This window comes from Balearica regulorum, chromosome 13 (assembly GCF_011004875.1).
Source record: "Balearica regulorum gibbericeps isolate bBalReg1 chromosome 13, bBalReg1.pri, whole genome shotgun sequence".
NCBI lineage: Eukaryota > Metazoa > Chordata > Aves > Gruiformes > Gruidae > Balearica > Balearica regulorum.
The window spans coordinates 22,225,335-22,247,493 of NC_046196.1; the positions used below are offsets into that span (position 1 = coordinate 22,225,335).

The window sequence follows — 22,159 nt, forward strand, 5'->3', positions numbered from 1 at the left end:
TTACTCCTGTCCTGGCCAAGCTGGAAGCAAAGCCCCCCCGGACAGGCCGCGGGCCTTTCTCCCTTCCCGACGGAGCAAGAAGAGGGTGGGAGTCGGCAGCTTTCTGCCCCAGAGCTCAGCTCCAGAGAAGGTGCTGAGTAGGAAGGATTTGCACCCAGAGGATCGAAAGGCCACGCTCCAGATGAGCTTGAACTTCTCCCAGAGCATCCTCTGCTCAGCACTGCTGTGCACTGGCCCATTGCCCCGCCGCAGCACACTGGGAAGGCTGGAGCAAGCCCACGAGCGGTTGGGTTCTGCTCTACCATTGTGGCTCACCACCATTCACCTCGTCTTCACCCCTTTGCACCCTAGTCCCGTCCATCCCGTGCCCCTCCAGGCGCTGCCAGCCTGGGTCACCCTGCCTTCCCCTTGGGTGCCTCCCAGGTCCCGAGGGTCCCCAGTCCCTGGTGCAGGCAGGGCCACCTGGAGCCCTGCCCATGCGGGATGGGGGCTGCAGGGGCTCCCCCCAGCTGGGGCTGGTGCCATGGGGGCACCCACAGGGACCTGGAGCCCACAGCAGCGTCCAGGGGCTGGGTGCCTGCCAGGGGGGGATGCAGAGGGGATGCTGCATCCCCCCGGGGCTGAGCACCTAATGGGGGGATGCTGCATGGGGCAGCCTGGGCAGGGGGGCACAGAGCGGGGACAGTGCCCAGGGTGGCACCGGGGGACCTGCTGCCGCCGCAGGCACAAGGGGCTGCCTAGATGTGTGCTCACCTGTCCCAGCCCCGGTGTCTCCCAGAGGTTTGGGGTCCACCTGGTCACATTGGCAGTGCCAGCCCCCCCCTTGCCAAGGGCAGGAGGAGCGGAGAGGTGCTGCATTAGCGCAGGCAGGGAGTGGGCAGGGAGCGGGCAGCCCCAGGCAGCCCTGAGGGGTTCCCCAAGGAGCACGGTGCGGGGGGGAAGTGCGTGGCAGCTGCCACGCCAGCGCACAGTGGAGGGACACCAAAGCACCGGGAAGCTGCTGAAATTTGGTGCCTGCTCCACTGGCACCCTTGGGGCACGGAGAGCCCTTGGGCACCGCTGGGCCGTCTTGGCAGGGCATGGCACGTCTGCAAGGCCAGTCCTTCGTCCCTCCCCGTCCCTCCTCCCCATCACGGCCAGCCCCTTGCAGCTCTCCCCTCCCCTGCAGCCCGGGTGCCTCTTGGCTGGACCTGCGTAAAAAATATAAAAGGCTGTTTTGCTTGGTGACGTCCGGAGGATCCTGGCTGAGTTTGCCATGGGGAGCAGCGGCGCCGGGGTTGCGTTGCTGACGCTGTCGCTGCTCCTGCAGCCCACGACCCAGTTCTGGCTCTTCAACGTCCTCTTTCCACCCACCACCACCCCAGAAGCTCCCCCGACCAACAGCACGCCGCCCGTGGTACTCGGTAAGGTCACGCCAGCACGGGCACCACGCGGGGTACGGCTGGGCACCCCGGGTGCCACCCAGCCCCCTGGAGCCGGCGGTGAGGTTGGGGTGCCGTGCTGCCGGCACCTTGGCGTCTCTTGGTTGTGGTGGCCCTTTGCAGTCTGGAGCTGGAGCCACCAAGGGGGGTGACACATGGCTCCCAGTGCCCTCCCACCGACCGGGCCGGGGATGTAGGGCTGGCCATGGAGCTGGGGGGGCGGGGGGCAAGCTGGGCACCCCAGAAAGCAAATGGGGCTCCAAAATCTCCCAGCTGGCCCAGAGGGTGTTTTAGGGTTTGCTCGGTTCGGGGGGAGGCTCTGCTGGCAGAGGGACGGGGGCTGCAGCACGTCCTCGTCTGCCGCTTCCCACGGCTGCTGCCGCCGGTGCAGTGGGCCAGCAGCCACCACCCCTTGCTCGCCCAAAGCCCACCCCATCCCGTGTCTTCTGCCGCTCCCTGGCGATGGTGAGCTCCTCCTCTGCTGCTGCAGAAGGGCGTCCATCTCGCATCCCACCCAACGTCCACCCTGCCTGGGGGTGGCATAGAGAGGAGCGAGCCCTTGGCCGAGGGAGGGGAAGGGAGAGGTTGGGGCGTCACCTCGGGGTGATGCTGGTACCTCCATCCTGCACGGCGCTGCCTGCCTTCGCCCCCGTGCCATCACTGGGGACTCGAACTACGGTTTTGCCGTGAAACCTCTGCTGAGCAGAGTTGGGTTTTTTTTCTCCTTTCCCTTGAATCAGGCCGAGTTTCCCCTTTAAAAAGAGAAGAGAAAAAGCAGAACATTCCTGCCGCAACGCTGAGGGCTGACCCTGCAAACTCCCTTCCCAGAGGCATCAGAGAGCCGGGGACGGTGTCTGGAGCCTCGGTGTCCTGGGGCTGGTCCTGCTTGGCCATGCTGGTGGCCAGGAGACCCGGGTGGCCGTCACGAGGTGCCTCTTCTGTGATGGTTGGAGCATCTCCCCGTGCCCTCGGTGCCAGCCTCAGCCCCTGTCCTGTGCCCAGCCGGGTCCGGCAGCCCCATGTGCCGCTCGGCATCCGTGCGTAGCCCATCCCCCTGGGCCGGGTGTCCCAGAAACCCCCGGTGCCCTTGGGACCGCCGATAACCCCTCTGCCCCCACAGGGACTCCCTTAATAATTACCTAATGTCCTCTGGAAGGGGAGGCAGAGCTCAGGGCTGTGTGCCGGGAGCGGGGGCGCTGGCTGTGCCGCGGGGTCCGGCCAGACACCAGCAGCGCTCTCAGCCACCCTGGCATCCCCAGGAGCCATCAGAGCAGCTTGTGGTCCTGCTCTTCTCGCTGCCCGGGAAGGTCCTCCCTGCCCGCTCCCTGCCTGGGCTCTCCTACGCCAGGGTCCACTGGATGGTCTGTCCCCAGCCAGGTGCTCTGAAGGCAGGATTAGACCCTCCCTGTATCCCTGGAGAGATGCCGCAGAGGTGAGGGAGCTGTGAGGCAGGTTGAGGGAGGCAACTTCTCCATCTCCTTCATCTCTCACATGGGACGAGGCTTTCGGAGGCTGCAGCCGTGCCCCTGCTGTGCTGTGGGAGCTGGGGCCGTGGCGGGTGGGGTGAGGGTAGAGCATCTCCAGGCCAGGCTTCCCTCGCACCCTGAGACGGGGACGGTGCTGTGGCTCCCCTAGACACCTGCGCCCATGGACCCCGGGGTGCAGGGACACCTAAGGCTGGTGGGGACCAGGGGAACTGGGGCACATCCTTCTCAGGTCAAAGATGCTCCTGACCTGCATCCTTCAGCTCCCACGCCAGGTAGCGTGGCTCCCACCCCACAGCGCTCGTGGGGTCCCACAGCCACACCAGAGCCCGGGTCCGGGCCCCCGAGCTGCACAGGGCAGGTATCTATAGGGACTTTAGGGCACAAAGCAGCTCCTGGTGTCCTCGGGGGAAGCGCCTTCGGTGGGACACGTAGTGAGCCATGTAACAGACGGTGCCCGCAGCGCGTTGGAGGTCCACGCTGTCCCCAGCCGTGTGTTTCGGGTCTGTCCTCAGACCCGCTGGGCCCATGGGGTTCGTGACCCAGCGCTCCCATCCCACCAGGCTCGCAGCCGCTGTCCCCTGCCGTCCCTTCACCTCTTGTCCTCGCCCTCGGGGTCAGCGCGGGCACCGGGAGCTCTTGGCTCCTGCACGCCGGCTGGGAACGCGCTCCGAGGCATCGGCACAGGCACATGTATCGGGGTGGCACTGGGATGGGTGTCCCATCCCTGCTGGGAACCACACCGAAACTCCCAGAGACAGACCAAACGCCCCAGTGATGGTCACCCTCCATCGAGGGACCCCAGGTCACGCATGTCAGACTGTGAACTTGCTTAAACCCACGCTGTGTTTACCGTACGCACTATTTGCACTGAATTCCTGCAGGGTACGGTTCCGCTCGGCGCCAAACCGTTTCAGAGACCTTGTTCAGCCTGTGCAGAGGGTTTAAAGTTCAGGAAAACAGCGTGTGGGCCTTGGGAGCCAGCACCGGGATGACTTTCACCTCCCCGGGGGACCCTGTGCATCCCCGAGCTGTCCCAGCACCCCAGGGCAGGCTGCCGGGGGTGCGGTAGGGCTGGGCAGCCCCCAGCAGCACCGACTCCTGCGCCCGGGCTGCAGCGAGGAGAGGAGGATGGAAACCCAGCCGGGCAGGGGGGATAATCCAGGATGCTTCGTGCTGGTGGGGATTGGCGGGTTTGGGCCGAGGGTGGCAGCTCTGGGGGTCACCCCGTGGGAAAGGCAGCTCGGGGGGGTTCCCTGAGGATGCGTTTTTAGCATCACTTCATGTTCACCCCATGGCTGCATCTCGCTCCTGCGCTGGAGCAGGCTGTTCTCCAGGGATGCTGCTCCAGCGGGTCCCCGGGGTGTCCCTGGCTGGGCAGCCCCAGGGGACACCTGCCTGGGGGGGCCGGGGGAGGCACTGCGCCAGCGGGACGGGGTCTGTAGCTGGCTCTGCTCTCCCTCTGCGGTGCCGCCAGTGCCCGGGTGTCTCGGGAACCAGCTGGAAGCAAAGCTGGACAAGCCGGACGTGGTGAACTGGATGTGCTACCGCAAAACGGAGGACTATTTCACCATCTGGCTCAACCTCAACACCTTCCTGCCAGTGGGAGTTGACTGCTGGATCGATAACACCAGGTACCGCTCACCCCCGCCCCGGGAGCTCCCCAGGGAAATGACCTACAGGGATCTCCCTCCCCTTTCCTCCCCCCCCCCGCCGGCCACGACGTGGAAAACCACGGGAGCATCACGGGACTGTTTGGGAACAGAGCTGGCTGGCTCCCGCTCCGAGCGGCCGTCCCTTTTCCACGTCGCTGCCATATGCCAGCCAGACCCTCCTCGGCACCCACTGGAGATGCTGCCACCCTGCCCCGGGCCGCAGGGTGAGGGGACCACCGCAGCCCGCTCCATGGGAGCCTCCTGCCCCGAGATGCCAGGCCGTTGGCACCAGCCCACCTCCCCACCCACACGAGACTCAGAAACAGCCACCCGGGTCCCAGCTGCCACCCGGTGAGCTCTACCCCAGCCCTTGGGGATCCGGGTTCTTCTGCTACTTTCTGTCCTGTCCCCGCAGGGTGGTGTACAACCGAACCTCTCGGAAAATGTCCAATGCCCCAGGGGTGCACATCCGCGTGCCTGGATTCGGCAAGACCTATTCCGTGGAATACCTGGATCAGAGCAAGCTGGCAGGTGCGAGGAGAGGCATGGGGCGTCCGGGGCTCCCACGTGCTCCCTGCAAGTGGAGAGGGGTCTCCGTGTCTCCAGGGGAGACTGGTTCTGCGGAGAGCCCAGGCCACCTGGGAGTGAGGGATGTGGGACCTTCGAGTGCTGGCAGGGACCACCTTGCACCCAGCGCACACGGGACGTGTGGAACCGTTACCTCTGGCTGGAGCCACCAAGCTCCAGGGCTTACCAGAGGACGTTGTGGCCATCACCAGGACCAGGGTAGAAAAAGGTCGACAGGAGAAGACCACAGACCTAATTCCCACCTGTTGTCTCTACCCGTAGGTTACCTGCACACCCTGGTGCAGAACCTGGTGAACAACGGTTACGTGAGGGACCAGACGGTTCGGGCAGCCCCCTACGACTGGAGGGTCGGGCCCCGTAAGTTTGGGGTTTGTGGCCAGGCCACCCATGCAGGGAGGGAAGCAGGATGGGTCTCAGGGACCGGGTGAGCCGGTTGGGGCTGAGGAACCCCCGGACAGGGACGGCTGCCCATGGTGGTGGTTGCTCAGCCGTTCGTGGTGCTCTCACGTGAATGCGCGGTGGCACTTGCGGCCTCTGCGCCCACACTGCTCTCAGATCGGGGCTCTTAGGGTTCACCCTGGAGCCCTGTGGCCATGAGTGAGGTGGCCAAGGGCTGATGCCCCTCTCGTCCACAGAGGAGCAGCCCGAGTATTTCCAGAACCTGAAGGCACTGATCGAGGAGATGCACGATGAGTACCAGCGACGCGTCTTCCTCATCGCGCACAGCTTGGGCAACCTGAACATCCTCTACTTCTTGCTACAGCAGACGCAAGCCTGGAAAGACCAGTACATTGGGGGGTTCATCTCCCTGGGTGCCCCCTGGGGAGGGTCCGTCAAGCCCCTGCGTGTCCTGGCATCCGGTGGGTGACTCCTTGTGCGCAGCCACCTCTTTGCTTTCTTTCCCTCCTGCAGAAATAGAAGGGGGGTGGTGGGCAGGGAAAGGACATGGTGGTGGAAGAAGTGGGGGACAGAGGACCGAGGGGTCTGTGGAGGCAGCACTCACGCTCTGGTGCTGACGCCGCTGCATCCCGCTGCATCCCACGGCGCAGAAAGCTCCACGGAGGTCCCTGCCGCAGCCCCGACAGCAGGACAGTGGCCCAGGGCATGCCCTGGAGCTTCCCCTGGTTTCCACGAGTGGGGCTGGTGGGTTTGTGTGTATGGAAAACTGCTGTCTGAAGGGTCCACCTGCAGCCTGGCCATCCCCCTTCCCCTACACCAGCTCTCACCAGACAGCCTGCAGCACACCCTGCACCATGCTCCCGGTCAGCTCCAGGGCTACGGGTGGCTCCTTGAAAGCCGAAACACCCATCCTGGGCAAGAACAGGGCTCAGCCAAAACTCTTGGGGCCAGGGAAGGAGTTTGGGGCATGCTCACCCCCTTCTCACTGCCGCCCCAGACATCTGCGCCACCTCCGTGCACGCGGGTTGGTGGACCTTCCCTCCAAACCAGACAGCCCTTCTGCAGCCGAGGACACGGAGGGCACCCAAGGGACACTCACGCTCTCCTGCACCGCTTGCTTGGATCTCCGCACATCTCACCGCCCATCCCCCCGAGCCTCGCTGTCTGCAGGCTCTGCCCTCCCTTCGCCCAGTTCCTCTTTAGGCTCTTTTCAGCCCAGAAAGCCACAGCCACTTGCCTAATGCTGACAGCCCAGAATATCTACAAGTCACAAGCTGAGCCTCCAGAAGCGCATGGAATTAAAATCATGTGCTTGAAGATTTTAACATCTGGCCCCTTGCATCACCCCTAAGTCATCTCCTCATAGTTTTCTCTGCTGCCACGAGGGCCAGAGACATTTTTAAGGTAATCTGAGATCGTTGCATGGTCTTAGGGCTCCAGACACACCAAAAATGCCGAGGCTTGAGGGATGCACGTGGGTTGGCCGCCCGTCATCAGCACCCCCATCGGGCTCAGCTCACTCCTGTCCCTGCAGGAGCGTGTGGAGGTGCTGGGGTTGCAGGGAAGGTCCAGGGCTGGGTTGGTCAGGGCCATCACACATCCAGGTTTGTCTACCCTCAGCCCCTCCTAGCAGCTGGAGATGTTATGCCGGCGAGAAGAGTTTGGAAGGTTGTTCTGGATATCTGCAGCCAGAGGGGTGAGGAGAGGACGTACGGTCGTGGGCAGGACAGGGGTGAGCAGGGGGAAGATCTGAGGTGGAACCGTGCCCCGGAGACAGCTGTGAGTCACCGAGGGATGGGCTGATCCCGGCACAGCCGCCCAAGGGGCACCGTCTACGAGGGTACGTTTGTTTTGGTGCTGTTTCTGATGAGTCCCTGTGTGTCCTGCAGGTGACAATCAGGGCATCCCGCTCATGTCCAACATCAAGCTGCGTGAAGAGCAGCGCATGACCACCACCAGCCCCTGGATGTTCCCGACGAGCCTGGCCTGGCCCGAGACCCACGTTTTCATCTCCACGCCCTCGTACAATTACACCTACCGAGACTACCAACGCTTCTTCACCGACGTCAACTTGGAGGATGGCTGGTACATGTGGGAGGACATGAAGGACTTGCTGAAAGGCTTACCTCCTCCCGGAGTGGACACGTATTGCCTCTACGGCACGGGCTACCCCACCGTGGAGACTTACATATATGACGAGCGTTTCCCTTACGAGGACCCCGTGGACATGATTTATGGTGACGGGGACGACACCGTCAACACACGCAGTTTGGAGTTGTGCAAGCGATGGCGCGACCAGCAAAAGCAGAAGGTGCACGTCCAGGAGCTGCGAGGCGTCGACCACCTCAACATGGTCTTCAGCAACCTGACGCTCAGTTCCATCAACGAAATCCTGCTGGGAAGCGCAGAGGAGGATCCGGGGCGGGTGAGCTCCAGCCCAGAGGCAGGGAAGGAGGGGAAGATCCTACGTGGACGGAAGGTCCTTAAGGAGCCCAAGAAGAACTGAAAGGAATGAGGGCCAGCTTCCCTCCGTGCTGGTAGCCACCACGAGCTGCCGTGCAGGGGAGCAAAGGACTCGGAGCTGAGTTTGGAAGGAAAAGGAGCAAGACCAACAGGTGGATGGGCTGGCACCCACTTCCACGCTGATTGGTTGGGGTTTTTTTCGGGAACGGCGATTAATTATACTTCAGAGGCTTGTCACTTCCCACTAGCGGGTGGATAATTAACCGCGCTGCCAGCTCATTAACATCACACTTGCCAATTACGGCGTACGCACAAGCCCTCTCGCTAGCAAGCCACGTTTAGGCACTTTAGAGGCTGCGGAGCCCGCGGTGCCGTAGTCTCCGCTCACTTGGGACATAACGAGTGACCAGGGTGGTCACGAGGGTGGCACGGGGGTGGCACGGCAGGTACGGCTTGCAAGAGCACCTCTGCCAGCCGCCAGCGTGCAGGCAGCGAGCTAGGCTCCCCGGGCAAGACCGATCAGCAGATTTACAAAATAATAAACACACTTTGCTTCTGAGCGCTGAGCCTGCCTTGTCCTTGCACAGCGGGTCGGTAAAGCCGGCCGTAACCCAAAATGGAGTGGCTTGCTGCCGGGCGGCACCCCAGGAGCCGGCGCTTTGGGAAAAGCCACGTGCTCGGCGACGCAGCTGGGGCTGGTCACGCGACCGGGCTTGGTGACGTGAGCGGGGCTGGTGACGCGACCGGGGCGGCAATGCGACCGGCGCTGGCGACACAAGCGGGGCTGGCGATGTGATCGGGACTGGTGGTGCAACTGGGGCGGGCGATGTGATGGGGGCTGGCGACGCACCTGGGATGACAATGCAGCTGGTGCTGGTGGCGCGACAGCGGCTGGTGACACAACCGGGGTTGGCGATGCGACCGGGGTTGGCGATGCGACCAGGGTTGCCAATGCAACCTTGGTGTGGCGATGCAACCGCCTCTGCGATGCAAGTGGGGCTGGTGAAGCAACCGGGATGGCGACGTAACCGGGATGGCGACGCAACTGGGATGGTGATGCAACTGGGATGGCGACGTAACCGGGATGGCAACACAACCGGGATGGCAACACAACCGGGATGGCGATGCAACCGCCTCCGCGATGCAAGTGGGGCTGGCGGTGCAACCGGGCCGGCGATGCAGCTGGCGCTGGTGATGTAACCAGGGACGGTGACACGGTGGGGGATGGTGATGCAACTGGGACTGGCGACACAGCCGGGGCAGGGGCTGCAAACGGGGTCGGTGACACAGTGGGGGCTGGGGATGCAGCCGGGGCCGGGGACACAACCGGGGCCGGTGCCGCAGCGGGGGCCGGTGCCAGGGCCGGACTCCACACCCCCACCCCACACACCCCCCCCCCGCCCCCTCCCGCCCGGTTCCGCCGCCGCGGGCAGGGGACGCTCCGGGCAGGGGACGCTCCGGGCGGGGCGGGGCGGGGCGGGGCGCGGGGGGGGGGCGGAGCCCATCCCTAAACGCTCCGCTCCCATTGGCTCCGGTGCACCGGGCGCGGCGCCGATTGGCGGGGCGCGGCGCGTGCTCGCGGCGGCGGCGCGGGGGTCGGCCCGGCCCGGCGCAGCCCCACGTGCCGCCGCGCTGGAGGCCATGGTGCTGGACCCGGGGGCGGCGGCGGGCGGGGGGCTGGGACCCAGCGCCGCTCCGCGCCTCCCCGACCGCCATGGGCCGCCGCTCTGCTCCTGCCCGTCCCCCCCGCCACCGGGACCGGGACCGGGACCGGGATCCGCGTCCCGTTGCCCGCGGGGAAGGCGACGTTTATCGGAAACCGGCGCCGGGATGCGGCGGAGCGAAAGCGCGGGGGGGCGTGGGGGGATGCGCGCCGCGGCCTCTCTGCCCCACATCGCGCGGGGGCGTGGGGGGGAGGAGGGCGGCGGGCGGCGGAGCCCCTGCCTGCTCGTGGCGCTGCGGCCCCGGAACATGGAGGCGGAACGGGAGCGGTTCTTCCGCGCCAGCTTCGCCTACGACCCCCAGTTCGAGTACGCGGAGCCGGTGCCCGCCGCCGTGCTGGATAAATACGGAGCCGCCTCCGATCGCTTCGTCGCTCAGGTGAGGTGGGGCCGGCGGGTCACGCGCTGCCCGCGCCTGGGGGGGTGAGGTGGGCGCGGGCATCGCTGCAGGCAGCTGCCAGAGCCCCCGGTGCCGGTGCCCTGCCAGCCCTGCCCGTACTGCCGCCTCGGGCGGGGCATCGGCATCCCGGCGGCTCCGGGGAGGGATGCTCGGCCTGGGGGGAGGAGGAGGAGGAGGAGGAGGAGGAGGAGGATCCCCGCCTTCCTCCCGCCCCCCGAGGGCAGGAGCCCGCTGGGTGCGAAGGCGTGGGTGCCCTCGTGTAGGGCGGTGTCACCGGCGTGGGGCCGCTCCGCGAATCCTCGTGGCCCCTTTTCCTCCCCAGCTGGTGCCGCCCGGACCGCGCTGCGCTGCGCGGCGTTGGTACCCTGCCTGCGGCGCGCTTCGCCCCGCCGTTCCCTAACCTCCTCTTTGGTCACCCGGCCGACCCGCAGGAACGGTTCGTGCTCCGGGGCTGACGTGGGTGATGGTCACGCCGGTGCTGGGCGATGCCGCCGCCCTCGGACCGGTCCTCGCTTGAGGACGCACAGCGGTGGTTCGGAGCTGGTGCTTCTTCGGGAACCTCTTGCTCTTCTGTTGTTGCACTTCTGTTTTTGCTGGAGCACGTGGGTGACCTCAGTCCCGGTGGTTAAGTCTGGCTTCTTTTCCAGAAGGCCTAAAGGTGGTCCGGCGTGGCAGCATCCTTACCGCGTAACCACCGGCAAACGCGGTTACTAACGGGAATGGTTGGCGCGGGCTCCGCGTAAGGCAGCCGGCAGTACTTTGCTGAGCTGCCTCCGTTGCTCGTACGCCACCGAAATATCCCCGACCCGCTCTCTGCCACGGATAACCACGACGGGGATGGCAGCGAGCAAGCGGCAGCCGGTCGTTCAGCGGGCAGGAGCCTGCTTGCTCGGCGCTCTGCCCGCGAACGAGCCTTTCCTAGGCGCGGGCAGAGCACGGCAGGAGCGGAGCCGCTCTGTCCCTTTGCTCGGCGTTCGGAACCGGCAGCCCAGTGATGCCCCAAAACCAGTTTGCGCCTCGGGCTGGGCGTCCCGCTGTGGAAGAGCATCGTTCTGCGTCGCGGCGGCCTTTTAGCCGCATCCGAGGAAGCGGGTGAAAACCCCTTAACGATAAGCGGGGGTGTCTCTCTGCACCTCCTACTCGGGGAACTTAGAGCTGGCGTTTCAAGTAACAACTTCTTCACCGACTGATTTATCGGGTTTGGAATGCTTACTTTATTTTTCGCATTACGTCCTGTACCTCTGCCTGAGTTCTTATCCAGCCAATGCAGCTCCTTCTGGAGACAGCTTTCATTTCCAGCGCCTGCCGTACCTCTGCCACGGTTAAACCGGTGCCAGCGATGGTCTCATCCTGGATCCTAAAACCCTTTGCGAGAGGTATTAAGCATTGAGTGTTTCTACCAATGTTTCTCCAAGTTCTCCGGCGATGGATTTGTGTCACTGTTCCTTTGCTCGTGCCCTGCAGTAACCTCCTTCCAGTCTCTTTTATTTTCGGAAACGTTTTTTCCTTGCCAGCTAACTCTTAGCTAGAAACTGCTTTTATTTTTAAAAACCTGCGTTAATCTTAAATAAATGAGGCGTTTCGCTAAGCCGGCATCCTCGGACAAGCACAGACAAACCAACGCCAGCTCCCCGCTTCCAGCTTGCTGCTCTGCCAGCCACTCCGCATGTGTTTGGGGGGGTTATTTTATTTTATTTTAACAGAAAAATTAAACCAGAAGGATTCTTCTGGCCCCGTCACACCGATCGCAGCCCCGGTTTGTCGCGGGAACGCAAGCCGCATCCGCGCGGAGCTGGGGCTTGAGGCTTTGTTATCGCTCTGCGTACGGTGGGTGCGTGATTTTGGGCTGCCCGGGGATGCTCAGCAGCCTCTTGGAAAACTAAACTTGGTATCTTAGGAATTTCGCTCGCCGGGACACGTGCTGGAGGTCAGCAGGGAGCGTGTCCTTTGGTCGTCTTATTCCTGGGCACCAGCTGCGCTGGGTTTCTCTTGGCTCGGTGCTTTAGGTCCCGTGGGAGGAGAGAGCAAGTGGCTGAGCAGTGGGAGGAAGAAATAGTCTTTTTTGGGGTTTTTTTTTTCTGCTGCAGTCAGCGGGAGGTACTTTGCAGCGCTGCAAAAACAATCCTGATTGTTCAGCGAACGAAACAAAAAAACCCAAACCAAAAAAAAAAACAAAAACCCAAACCCCAACAAATAAACCCCCCAAAAACCGCCACCACAAAAAAACCCCCAAACAAACCAAACCCAAAAAACCCCCCCAAAACCCGCACAGCTTCTCCTGGAAAGACGCAATAAGTGAGTTGAGAATGAAAACCAGCTGTGCGGGGAAGACTGTTCGGGGACGGGAAAATCGGGACCTTCTGCTGGGACAGGGGACGCTGGTCACCGGGCGCAGACCGCGAAGCCCCTCTGCGGGGTGGCGGATGGTGCTGAGCGCCCATCTCCTGATCCTGGGTGACCTTAGGGACCAGGGAGGGGCTGGGACCCCCCCTCTGCAGGGCTCCAGCCGCTGCGCGGGACCCGTAGGAGAGCAAAGGGGGGTTTGCTCGGCAGGAGGAGGTGAAACGCGCCGGTCAGGAGCGGCGCTTGGTCCTGGGCTGGGGAGCTCGGGGCGGCTCAGCCAGGCTTACGGCTGCAATAAAACTGCTGGAAAAACTCCAGAACTGGTTCAAAGTCGTCATTGTCATCGTCACCCGCTTTGGAATAGACATTAATAGGCTGGAGAAAGTCGTTGCTTGAAAATGTCGACAGTGAAAATTCACTTTCGGGGAAGGAAACGTGCTACTAAACGCTCGTGTTTTACAGATGCTCCGTAAACGTTAATGCTCGTAAAATAGCTGCGTTTATTAGAAGGCCGTTGGTGTGCTGAGACCCTGTTCTCAGCGGAGGAAGCGGCGTCGGGGCGAAGGGTGACGCGCAGCCTTACGGCTGGGCTCGCGGTCCCGCGCTGCACTAAAAAAACTCTGGGAGGAAAAAACCAAGCTGATAAACCAGCCGTCTTTGTGTAAGCGCTGGAGTTCGAAAGGAGAACCGAGAGCAGAAAAGATGAAAATAATAATCCCAAAGATGAAAATAATCCCAAAGATGAAAATAATCCCAAAGATGATGAAAATAATAATCACGGCTTTAACCTCCAGAGGCAGCGTGCTGCGCCGCCGCCGTTTCGCTTCTGCTCTGCCCGGTTCCCACAACAGATGCTCGCGAGGGTGGTAAAAACCAGGAAAAATATCCCGTGGGCCACGGTGGCTGCGTCATGTCCGTCTGTCCGGGTGGCCCCCTCCGGCTGGCTCGGTCTCCTCGGGGGGTTGGGGTTTTTTTTGTTTTTTTTTTTTTTAGCTATTGTAAAACCATGTCTCGCTTTACAGGCGTTTATCAGGGATTATCCCCGCTGGGTTTTATCGCACGTGGGGTTTTAAGGTGCGTTTATAAGCGGGGAAGGTGTCCGCGCTGACGTTTCATTTCTACGTGCAACAGGCGATCAGGATCATTCGTGCCGTCCTGGAAAAATACGGGACCTACGAGAGCTTCGAAGTCGCCACGGGCGGGAGGCTGCTGAGCAAGTGCCAGATCTGGTCCGTGATCCGAAAGTACATGCAGAAGGAAGGCTGCGTGGGAGAGGTAATCCGCGTCCCTGCTTTATCGCTTGTAAAATACGGCCGCACAGTAGTTATTTTCTGATAAAAAGGACTGAGATTAAGAAATGTTGTGGGTGCAAAGAAGAAACTTTTCTACTCTGAGCCGTGGTGGCCTTTCATCTCCGGCGTGGCTGCGTTCGCTCTGCCCTGGCGTTAGGACGTGGGTGCTGGTTCCCCACCAATTTCCCGTTGGTTTTCCACTGTATAACTCCCTCCCGTGCTTGAGAGAGAGAGGAGCTGCCGCTCGTCCTCCGTGCGGGGGGCAGTTCAGCGGCCCTTCGGCTGGTTTCTCTGTGCCCCCAGCAGCATCCAGCACGGCACGTCCCAACAGCTTTTTTTTTTTTTTTTTTTTTGTGCGGGCGAAACGCTTCCACCGTCCTGGGTCCAAGCGCCGAGAAGGATTTCTGGACCTGGCTTTGCTGTTTTGGCAGGAGGTCGATGCGGTGGGCTTCCTCACCGCTGCCTCTTGGCCAGATTATTTTTCCAACCCCTAATTTTTCCCCCTTCATCTCCAAAGGGGCTTATTCACGAGCGTTTCTGGGAAGCATCACCTCGCTCGGCGGCACCCAGCGCGTTTTGTGCCCGCGAAAGCTGGAGCAAGCGGTTCCCCGAGGAAAGCTGGAGCGAGCGGTTCCCTGAGGAACGTTCCTCCTCCAGCCCCCTCGGCTTGTCCCGGTCCCTGCGGGGCTGGCCCTGGGACCGGGCATGGGGCACCTTTGCTCAGGACGGGAAGGATCCCCAAAAATCTCTTCCTATAATCCTGCCACCTTTTTAGTACTCAGAACCAATACCCAAACCAGTTTCTACTTACAGACATACTACTTGCATACTACAGACTTACAACTTGCTAGTTATGATCTATCTCTTGATTTTACTAATTGATTAAATTCAGCTATTTTGCTCTTCTCCGTTAATCTAAACCCAAACCGCGCTCTGGCTGGGCAGAAAGCCATCTTTTTCCTTACGTGTTGGTGTAAAACTTCCGGCCCCGTGTAATTTTCCCTTTGCTCAAGGGAACGCGGGGTTCAGTGATTACCTTTGCACGTGGGCATGTGAGATACGGGGCCCTTTTTATCCCAAACTTTTGCTAAGTGCTTTTAAACCCATTAAAGCATCGCTTTGTTCGTTCCCACCCTTTACAAATTTGGCCGAGTCGTTCCCTGTATGGGACAAAATCTTGCCGAAACATCTGCGTCGCTGATGATGTCACACCCCGTCGGGGAACCGGGCGGTTTCGGACGCGTGTATCCCTCCCTGCGCCCGTATCTCTAATTCCCGACTTTTAACCTGCCGTGCCCCGTCTGCTCTGCCGTGCCGTTTGCTTCCCTGGTACGTATTAATCGTGATGGATTTCTTAAAAAAAAAATAAAAAAAATTAAAAAAAAAAAAATAAAGAAGAATCTGTAGCCCAGGGAGTTGCATTAGCCCAGAGACCGACCCGGCACCGATCGGCAAAGGCAGGATCCAGCTTTCCGGCCACCGCAGGCAGCGTGCTCGTGGGTGAGTATTTGCGCTATAATTAACTTTGCGTCTTCAAAAGCTTCTTTGTCGGGATCCGAGCCGCAAATCCTGACGCTCCTCTGCTTTTCTTCTGGCTCAGGGCCGAGGTGACGCTGCCGGAGCTCCGAGGTCTCCATACAGATTTCGGCGAGCTCCCGTCTTGCAGCAGAGAAACCCCTGGTCCCGTCGGTAAGTGCCGCCCGGCGATCCCCGGGGTTGCGAAATGTCGTTAGCCCAAATTGCGCGAGCTGGCGTCTCCGCGGATCCTATCGGTGGTGCCTCTCCGCCCTGGAATTCCGCTTTCTTGGAGCGCGTGGTCCCGAGCAGATGGGCAGAGCCGGGGAGAGGCGGGAGCCCGTGCCGCAGGGACCGTCAGCAACCGTCCCTCGGTTCCTGGGGACGAGCTCTGTCTCCGTCATTGCACCCCCAAAAGCCGAGCAGCGGCTTCGTGGACCGCGAGGACACGCCGGGGATCCCTCTCGGCACGAGACGTGTCACGACCCTGGCGAGCTGGCGTTGCTGCTCCCGGGACGGGACCGTGGCTGGAGTCGCAGCCCCTGCGGTGACGGCATCTGCGAAGCTGGAGAGGCCCGAGATGAGGCGAGGGGTGCCGCTCAGCGGGCGGACGGGCTGCTCCAGCCCGAGAAGGGTTGATTTTCCTGTGCTGTGTTTCTCCCCTCTAACTCCGGAGCGCTCTGATGCCAAGGGTCCCTCCCCATCGCTCCTGGCTGCCTCGGCTCGGGGCGATTCTCGGCACCTCTGTTTAATAAGACAAAACAACGCCGTGTCGCCACGTCATCAAATAAGGGGGAAAACAACCCCATAAACTGACCCAAGCCAATGCCTCTAAAAAGTCATCAGACCGAGAGCTGAAGAACGACATCCCGGGGCTTTCCCCGTCGTCACCTCACCGCGGTGGCCCTGGGCGCATCCGTATGGTCGGCTCTCGCTGCGGCGGGGGGCGGGGGGGCTGCAGCCTCTCCGAGCGGTGTCTCATCCCCTTTCCCAGCCCTCGGATCAGTCTGGTTCCGTCCCTCGCCATTCTTGTTCCCCTGCCCAGCTCCGTCCCGGGATCTCTCCGTCCTCAGGACAGGGACGGAGGGTTTCTCCCCGGGGCCATGGCAGCCCGGTGCCCTCCCAAATCGGGGGGGGGTGTTTCTACCTGCAAAGCTCCTGCCGTTAACCCGCCTGCTTGATCGTGAACCGTCGCAAACCTTGCACGGAGCGTCGCACCGTTGCCTGATGCTTCTTCGTCCTGAATCCGCTTCCCGATCCCTTCGCTTGATGCCGTTGAGCTCTTGCGCAGGGAAAAAAACGGTTCCCACTCCACAGAGCTGAGCTGAGCGTTGCTGTTTCTGTTCTTGCCTTTACCTTTTCCTCACCATTGGGGGGGGGGGGGATCAGCAATGCTTCCTCTGACTCGAATTCTTCCTCTAAAGCCTCTGGGGTGTTCTTGCTTGGAGTTTTCCTTTGTTCCTGAAAACGCAGACCGGTGACTTCAGCTTCCCGCTGTGCTCAGCCTCCAGCAGCGTCCCAGCTTGTTGCAAACTGAATTTTTTTTCTGCGCCCTTGGATCTCTCTTCAAAGGCCGTATCCCGGGGAGCGCTTCGGTCCACGGTTCGGCTCTCGCTGCCTTGTCTGAACAGGGCTTGTGCAAGACCTGGTTTGGGTGCTGAGCATCGCAGGGCTGGGAATTAAGGTGCCAGTGCAGGCGGGGAGGGAGAGCTGGGGGTCACCGGGCCGGCAGAGACGAGCCCCGTGGAGCATTTACCCGTGAAACACCCAATGCACTTAAACTCCTGGGTTTATACGGTATTTCTCTTGCGCGGGTGCTCTGAGTGGTGTTTTCAGAGATGAATTTTTTCAAAGTTCTGGAACTGTTGGGGGATGCCAAGCCAGCACCAGCCTCCCAAAACCCTGCAGCAGGTTCCTGCTGGTACGGGGCACCTGGCGCTGCAGAATCCGTGGGGATGGCGCCCGGGGGAATCCGGCGTAACGGGGCCAGGATGAGCAGCTGGAAAATGGAGAAAAGCAGAGAGGAGGAGCTTGGGGCGGGGGGAGTATTTTTTTTTTTTTTAGTAAAAGCAAAAGCAGGTGTAAGAGAGCATTTATCCTAGGGAAAAAGTTAGTTTTTCTGCATCTGGTACCCTAAATTCCAAACTTCTTTGGGGTTTATTTTTTTTCCCCGTATAGGAGCAATGAAGTTTGACAGCAAGACGTGCGGACCTGGCCTTGCAGATCGCCCCCAGGCAGCCAAGCATCCTGTATCCTGGTAGCAGAACTCCGTCTGACACGCTGCGTCGTCTCCGGCAATCCCCGTAAGAGCCGCAGGTCGGGCAGCAAAATCCTGGGGACCAGGGGCTGTCCCGGGGTCCGGGTCCCACTTCTGTGCCGCGGCGTCTTCGAGGGAGCAGGAAAAATGCTGCAACGATGAAAATTATTCCTCATCTTCTTTCTTTCCGTTTCAACTCTGTGCCCTGGCTTTCCCCGGGGTTTCAGCCTCCGCTAGTCGCGCTTGGCGTTGCCGTGTCAGGGCTGTATTCCCGTCACACGGAGCTGACCTAAGAGACGGGAATTGCTTAACCCTCCCCCCCGGCTCGTTTGTGCCTCCGTATTTCTGCTTGTGGTGAAGCCGTAACCTTCCTCACCTCTCATAGCTCTGGATGGGGCTGTTGGCAGAAGCTGGCACTGCTGCCAAAAGTCTTCTCCCCACCAAGATCTTGCTGGCGACTAACGTAGAGCATAAACCCAGCTTTAGTCCGGATCAGTTCCCTACCTCGGTTTGTCCCGGGTCACCAAGGTCCGCGGCTGGAGGTGGCAGAGGGCAGCGAAACTCCAACCCTTATTTCTTTTGCCTTGCTTACCGGAGACGGACGCAGGGCAGACGTGAACTGGCGAGTCTTTTCTCGGAGATAGAGGGATTTTTCTTTCATGCTAATATATTTTAATCCAGGTAAGCAATTACACCGTAAGTATTTTTGTGCCGTTCGGTTGCCCACTGGTAGACTCTGCTCTGTTACGTTGCGCTTACGGCTTTAATGAACGGCTTTGCGCAATAATAAATGTGGGTTAAAGCAAACCCGTTCAGTCTCCTCTCCTTTTTTTTTTTTTTAAATAAGAGAAAAGAATTGTCGCGTAGTAACGTGCGTGTGCGCGTTTTCATCCTGAGAAGTGTCAGCCGTGAAATAACAGATGGGTTTTGGAGTTAATGTGTGCACGGGGGAAGGGTTTTGAGCTGAAATTGGTACGTGCCTGAAGGTCCCGAGCGCTGCCGCGGCCGAACCTCGGACGCGAGAGCTGCCGGGGATGCGGCAGAGCCACGCGTCTGCTCCGGCGATGCCGCGGCTTCGACTCACTGCAGGTCTGAAGTCGGATGGTCAGAAAGTGCTGCTTGGCCGGCGCGTTAACTCATGTTAATGTAGAGCAGCTGTCTTGGCTCCAGCACTTGCACTAGTCAGGTTTCCCAAAATAGATGGTTGGTTTTTTTTTCTGTATAAAAGATGTTCTCCGGTCCTGCGCATGCGGTGCCCGTCCCTGCTGGGAATCGTGGCCGGCGTACGTGGTTCCTCCCGCGAGGGTGGGTTGGTGTGGGTCCGTCCTCGCTGCCCGTGTCTTGGAGCCTCCACAGGGAGGAGAGCCCGTGAAAAGGGAGCCAGAGCCTTGGTTCCCTCGTGGGATGGTTATTGGGGGGGTCTAGAGGTTGGACCCGTAACGAAGCGGGTGCTGTTGGTTGGTTGTGGTGGGGTTGAGTTGGTGACCGAATTTACCGCTGGTGGGGCTGCAGGGGTGGGAGCGGGCAGGTCGCCGGGGGGATCTCCGTCTCCTGTGCCCACTACATTGTGCGGAGCCCACGGGAGCAAGCTGGGGAGGGATGGAGGAGCCAGCGGGACGCCGGGCCCAGGCTGCCCAGGTTCGCTGGCTGTAAAGAGATTGAAGGAGTTGTTATTTCACCCCCCCGCCCCGTGGGATCATCTGTTTCCTCTCAGCACCCCCCTCAGCGCCAGCTGTGCCCTCCCCGCCAGCTCCTGCTGCCCGTGGTCTCCTTGGGGAGCCGCGGCAGAAGCTGGGGATGGTGCAGCAGCGCCGGGCCGTGCCGGTGGCTTCACGCGACCGGCCGCCACCACCTCAGCCTCTGCTTAGAGCCAAGACCCCGCTGAGCGTCTCCTCCTGTGGCAGCGCTGACGCCGTTTGCCTCCTCCTTCCTCCGCAGGTGGTGGTGCAGCTCACCGATGACCTCCTGTCCCAGGCGGTGATGATGGTGGAGGACAGCCGGCCGACGCTGGCCATCAACCTGGCCGGAGCGCGGCAGCACTGGCTGGAGGGGATGCTGCGCCACGAGATAGGTCAGTGCCAGCGCGGGGGTGGCTCTGGGTGATGGGGGGGGTGGGTGGGTGGGTGCTGTGAGCATCCTCTGGCTGTTGCCAGGGTAACGGTCTGGGGGCTGCGGGAACCAACCGGGCAAGGTGATACCCACCGGGTCCTGCAAGGAGACGTCTGGAGGGTGCTCCTGGGCAGGTTTCGGAAGGGGCTGAGGCCATCTGGGTCCCTCTCCACGGGGGGGGGGGGGGGGGGGGGGGGAGGGGGGGGCCTGCCTGCCCCCCCCGCCCTGAGCACCGGAACAAGCACATGTCCCGTGGCAGCATCTCCAGCCAAGACTGGGGCTGGCACCCATGGGTGCTGGGTCTCTGCCCCAATCCCAGCGACTTGGGCGGCTGGTGGGGGTTGAGCTTTTTTTTGGAGGCTGCGGCTGACGGCACTTGCTCCTGTCCCCCCCTCCCCTCCCCAGGCACCCACTACATCCGGGGGGTGAACAACACCCGCCAGCCCTGGCACAGCTCCGAGGGCCGCAAGCAGTACAGCCTGAAGCCCGCCAACCCCACGGAGGAAGGCTTGGCCAGCCTGCACAGCGTCCTCTTCCGCAAGCAGCCCTTCCTGTGGCGGGCAGCCCTGCTCTACTACACCATCGAGCGGGCCAGCCGCCTCTCCTTCTCCGCCCTCTTCCAGGACCTGGAGCAGTACGTCCAGGATGCCGGCGTCCGGTGGGAGTACTGCGTGCGGGCGAAGCGGGGCCAGACCGACACCTCACAGCCAGGTACCGCTCGGGGCAGGGGGGGTGTGTGTGAAAAGCCCTTGGGTTTTAGAAGGGATTTTGACAAACCAGAGGCGAGTAGGTTTTGCTGCTGGGTGGGTTGAGCGTCACTGGTCCTGTGGCCACGCAGCCTTTGACGTGGTGGCTCAGCCCCACTTCCGTGTCCCCATCCCCGTCCCGTGGGTTTACACTTGTTGTGGCAGTGATCTGTTAGATGCAGCCCTGGCGCAGCAACTCTTCGGCTCTTCAGCGTCGGTGGGATGGAGGGGGCACCCTGGGGAGCCCCATGAGGTGCTTGCGGTCCGAGGGGAGCGACTTAGCCAAGCCTGCAGGGAGGCAGCAGCCAAAGGAGAGGAAAATATGAGCATTTCTGGGGATGCATTTAAATAGATTCTTGCAGTGGTTTACCATTCACAAAAAAAAAAAAAAAAATTCCATTGGGAGGAAGGGTGAAAGCATGCTGGTGAGAGGTTTGGGGCTCTCGCTGTCCCCAGTGCTGCTCCCCAGCATTCATCCTTTGGGATGCAGCATCCTGGCCATGGTGGCAGCAGCGCCTGAGCCCTGGCACACTCACGTCACCCCCGTCCAGCACCATGCCTCTGGTTAGTGTGGTGGGCAGACAGCTGGGTGAGCAGAGGGCGGCGGGGAGCCGGGCTCCCGCTCCCCAACCTCTCCCGCTCTTCCAGGCTGTTTCAGTAAGGACCAGGTCTACCTGGACGGGATTCTCCGCATCCTGCGCCATCGGCAGACCATCGATTTCCCGCTGCTGGCTGCGCTTGGAAAGGTAAAGAAAGGCTGGAGGGGGCACGGCTGATCCCAGAGCCCCATCCCAAAGCTCACATGGGCTCCCTCGGCCCCACAGCTTCCCGAAAACGAGCCCTTGTCTGGCAGCCCTTCAGCTGTTTGCATTTCCCTGTGCTTATGAAGGTCCCAGGGGAGCAGGGAAAGGCTGTGCTGGGTAGGATGCGAGGAGCGACAGGACCCTGGGGGAGAGGGTAAACCCAGCGGGTTAAATGCTGCCGGCCGCGCTGCTGGCCCTCTGCTTGGGTCCTGCTGTCGCCTGTCCCCGCAGTGACAGAAAGTGACTGAAAACACAAATCCTTACCAATCCCTCCCCGAGGGAGGGGCTGAACCCATCGCCCTGCTTCCCATCAGGTCTCCTATGAAGATGTGAATCGGCTGAAGAAATTTGGGGTCCTGGAGAAAGCCCGCATCCCCCATTTCATGCAGGACCTGGAGCGGTACATGAAGCAGCTGGACCACATTGTCACCACCAACGGCCTGAACGAGGAGGAGCTGGAGCGGCTGCTGCCTGACTGAGGGGCATCCCCCCACCCCTCCCCAAAACCGCCACCCCCAGGGTGTAGCTGGTGCCATTTGTTGGGTATTTATTGGGGCTGGAGCCCGGAGGAGCGGGCAGAGCCTGGGCCTCCTCCCCTGCGCCCGGGCAGCCGCTGTGCATGTACCGCTGTGTAGGGTAGCGCGGCCAAGAGGGCCGGTGTGGTTAGTGTTGGTGTGCGTGTGTCTGTCCCCCACCGTCCCCTGTGCGTTTTGGGGACGGCTGCGCGGCTCCGTGTGGCTGTGGGGAGCTGGAGATGAGGGTTCAGAGGGAGCGAGGGCAGAGCTGGGGAACCCCCCCCCTCCGCCCCGAGGTGCAGGAGGCTGTGCAGGGGGGTGGTTGCTATGGGGGGGGCTGGGGGCTCTGGGCACTGCCTGGCAGGGACTAAGGACTGTCCCCCACCCACCAGCAGCAGGAAGGACTTTAATCCCCCCCCCAAATACTCTGCTCTCCTCCTTGCTCCTT

At 61.5% G+C, this 22,159-nt stretch overlaps 2 protein-coding genes and 1 long non-coding RNA gene across 4 annotated transcripts; all 3 read left to right on the forward strand.

The window, feature by feature from the left end:
* Positions 1 to 1,161: 1,161 nt before the first annotated feature.
* On the forward strand, positions 1,162 to 8,569 carry LCAT (lecithin-cholesterol acyltransferase). Its single transcript, XM_075765173.1, has 6 exons — positions 1,162 to 1,403; positions 4,383 to 4,539; positions 4,976 to 5,091; positions 5,410 to 5,505; positions 5,784 to 6,008; positions 7,437 to 8,569. The coding sequence occupies exons 1-6, from the start codon at positions 1,256 to 1,258 to the stop codon at positions 8,051 to 8,053; spliced, it is 1,359 nt and encodes a 452-aa protein (XP_075621288.1). The 5' UTR covers positions 1,162 to 1,255; the 3' UTR covers positions 8,054 to 8,569.
* A 996-nt stretch (positions 8,570 to 9,565) lies between these two features.
* Positions 9,566 to 22,045, forward strand: MATCAP1 (microtubule associated tyrosine carboxypeptidase 1). Of its 2 annotated transcripts, XM_075765174.1 has the most exons (6): positions 9,566 to 10,110; positions 13,606 to 13,749; positions 19,477 to 19,609; positions 20,053 to 20,358; positions 21,042 to 21,139; positions 21,511 to 22,044. In XM_075765174.1, the coding sequence occupies exons 1-6, from the start codon at positions 9,652 to 9,654 to the stop codon at positions 21,673 to 21,675; spliced, it is 1,305 nt and encodes a 434-aa protein (XP_075621289.1). In that variant the 5' UTR covers positions 9,566 to 9,651; the 3' UTR covers positions 21,676 to 22,044. The 2 variants fall into 2 exon arrangements, with proteins under 2 accessions (XP_075621289.1, XP_075621291.1); XM_075765176.1 differs by lacking the exon at positions 13,606 to 13,749 and having other exon boundaries at positions 21,511 to 22,045.
* On the forward strand, positions 15,204 to 18,345 carry LOC142603635 (uncharacterized). Its single transcript, XR_012837531.1, has 3 exons — positions 15,204 to 15,266; positions 15,367 to 15,455; positions 17,460 to 18,345. It is a non-coding gene; the product is annotated as an uncharacterized LOC142603635 (long non-coding RNA).
* Positions 22,046 to 22,159: the final 114 nt, after the last annotated feature.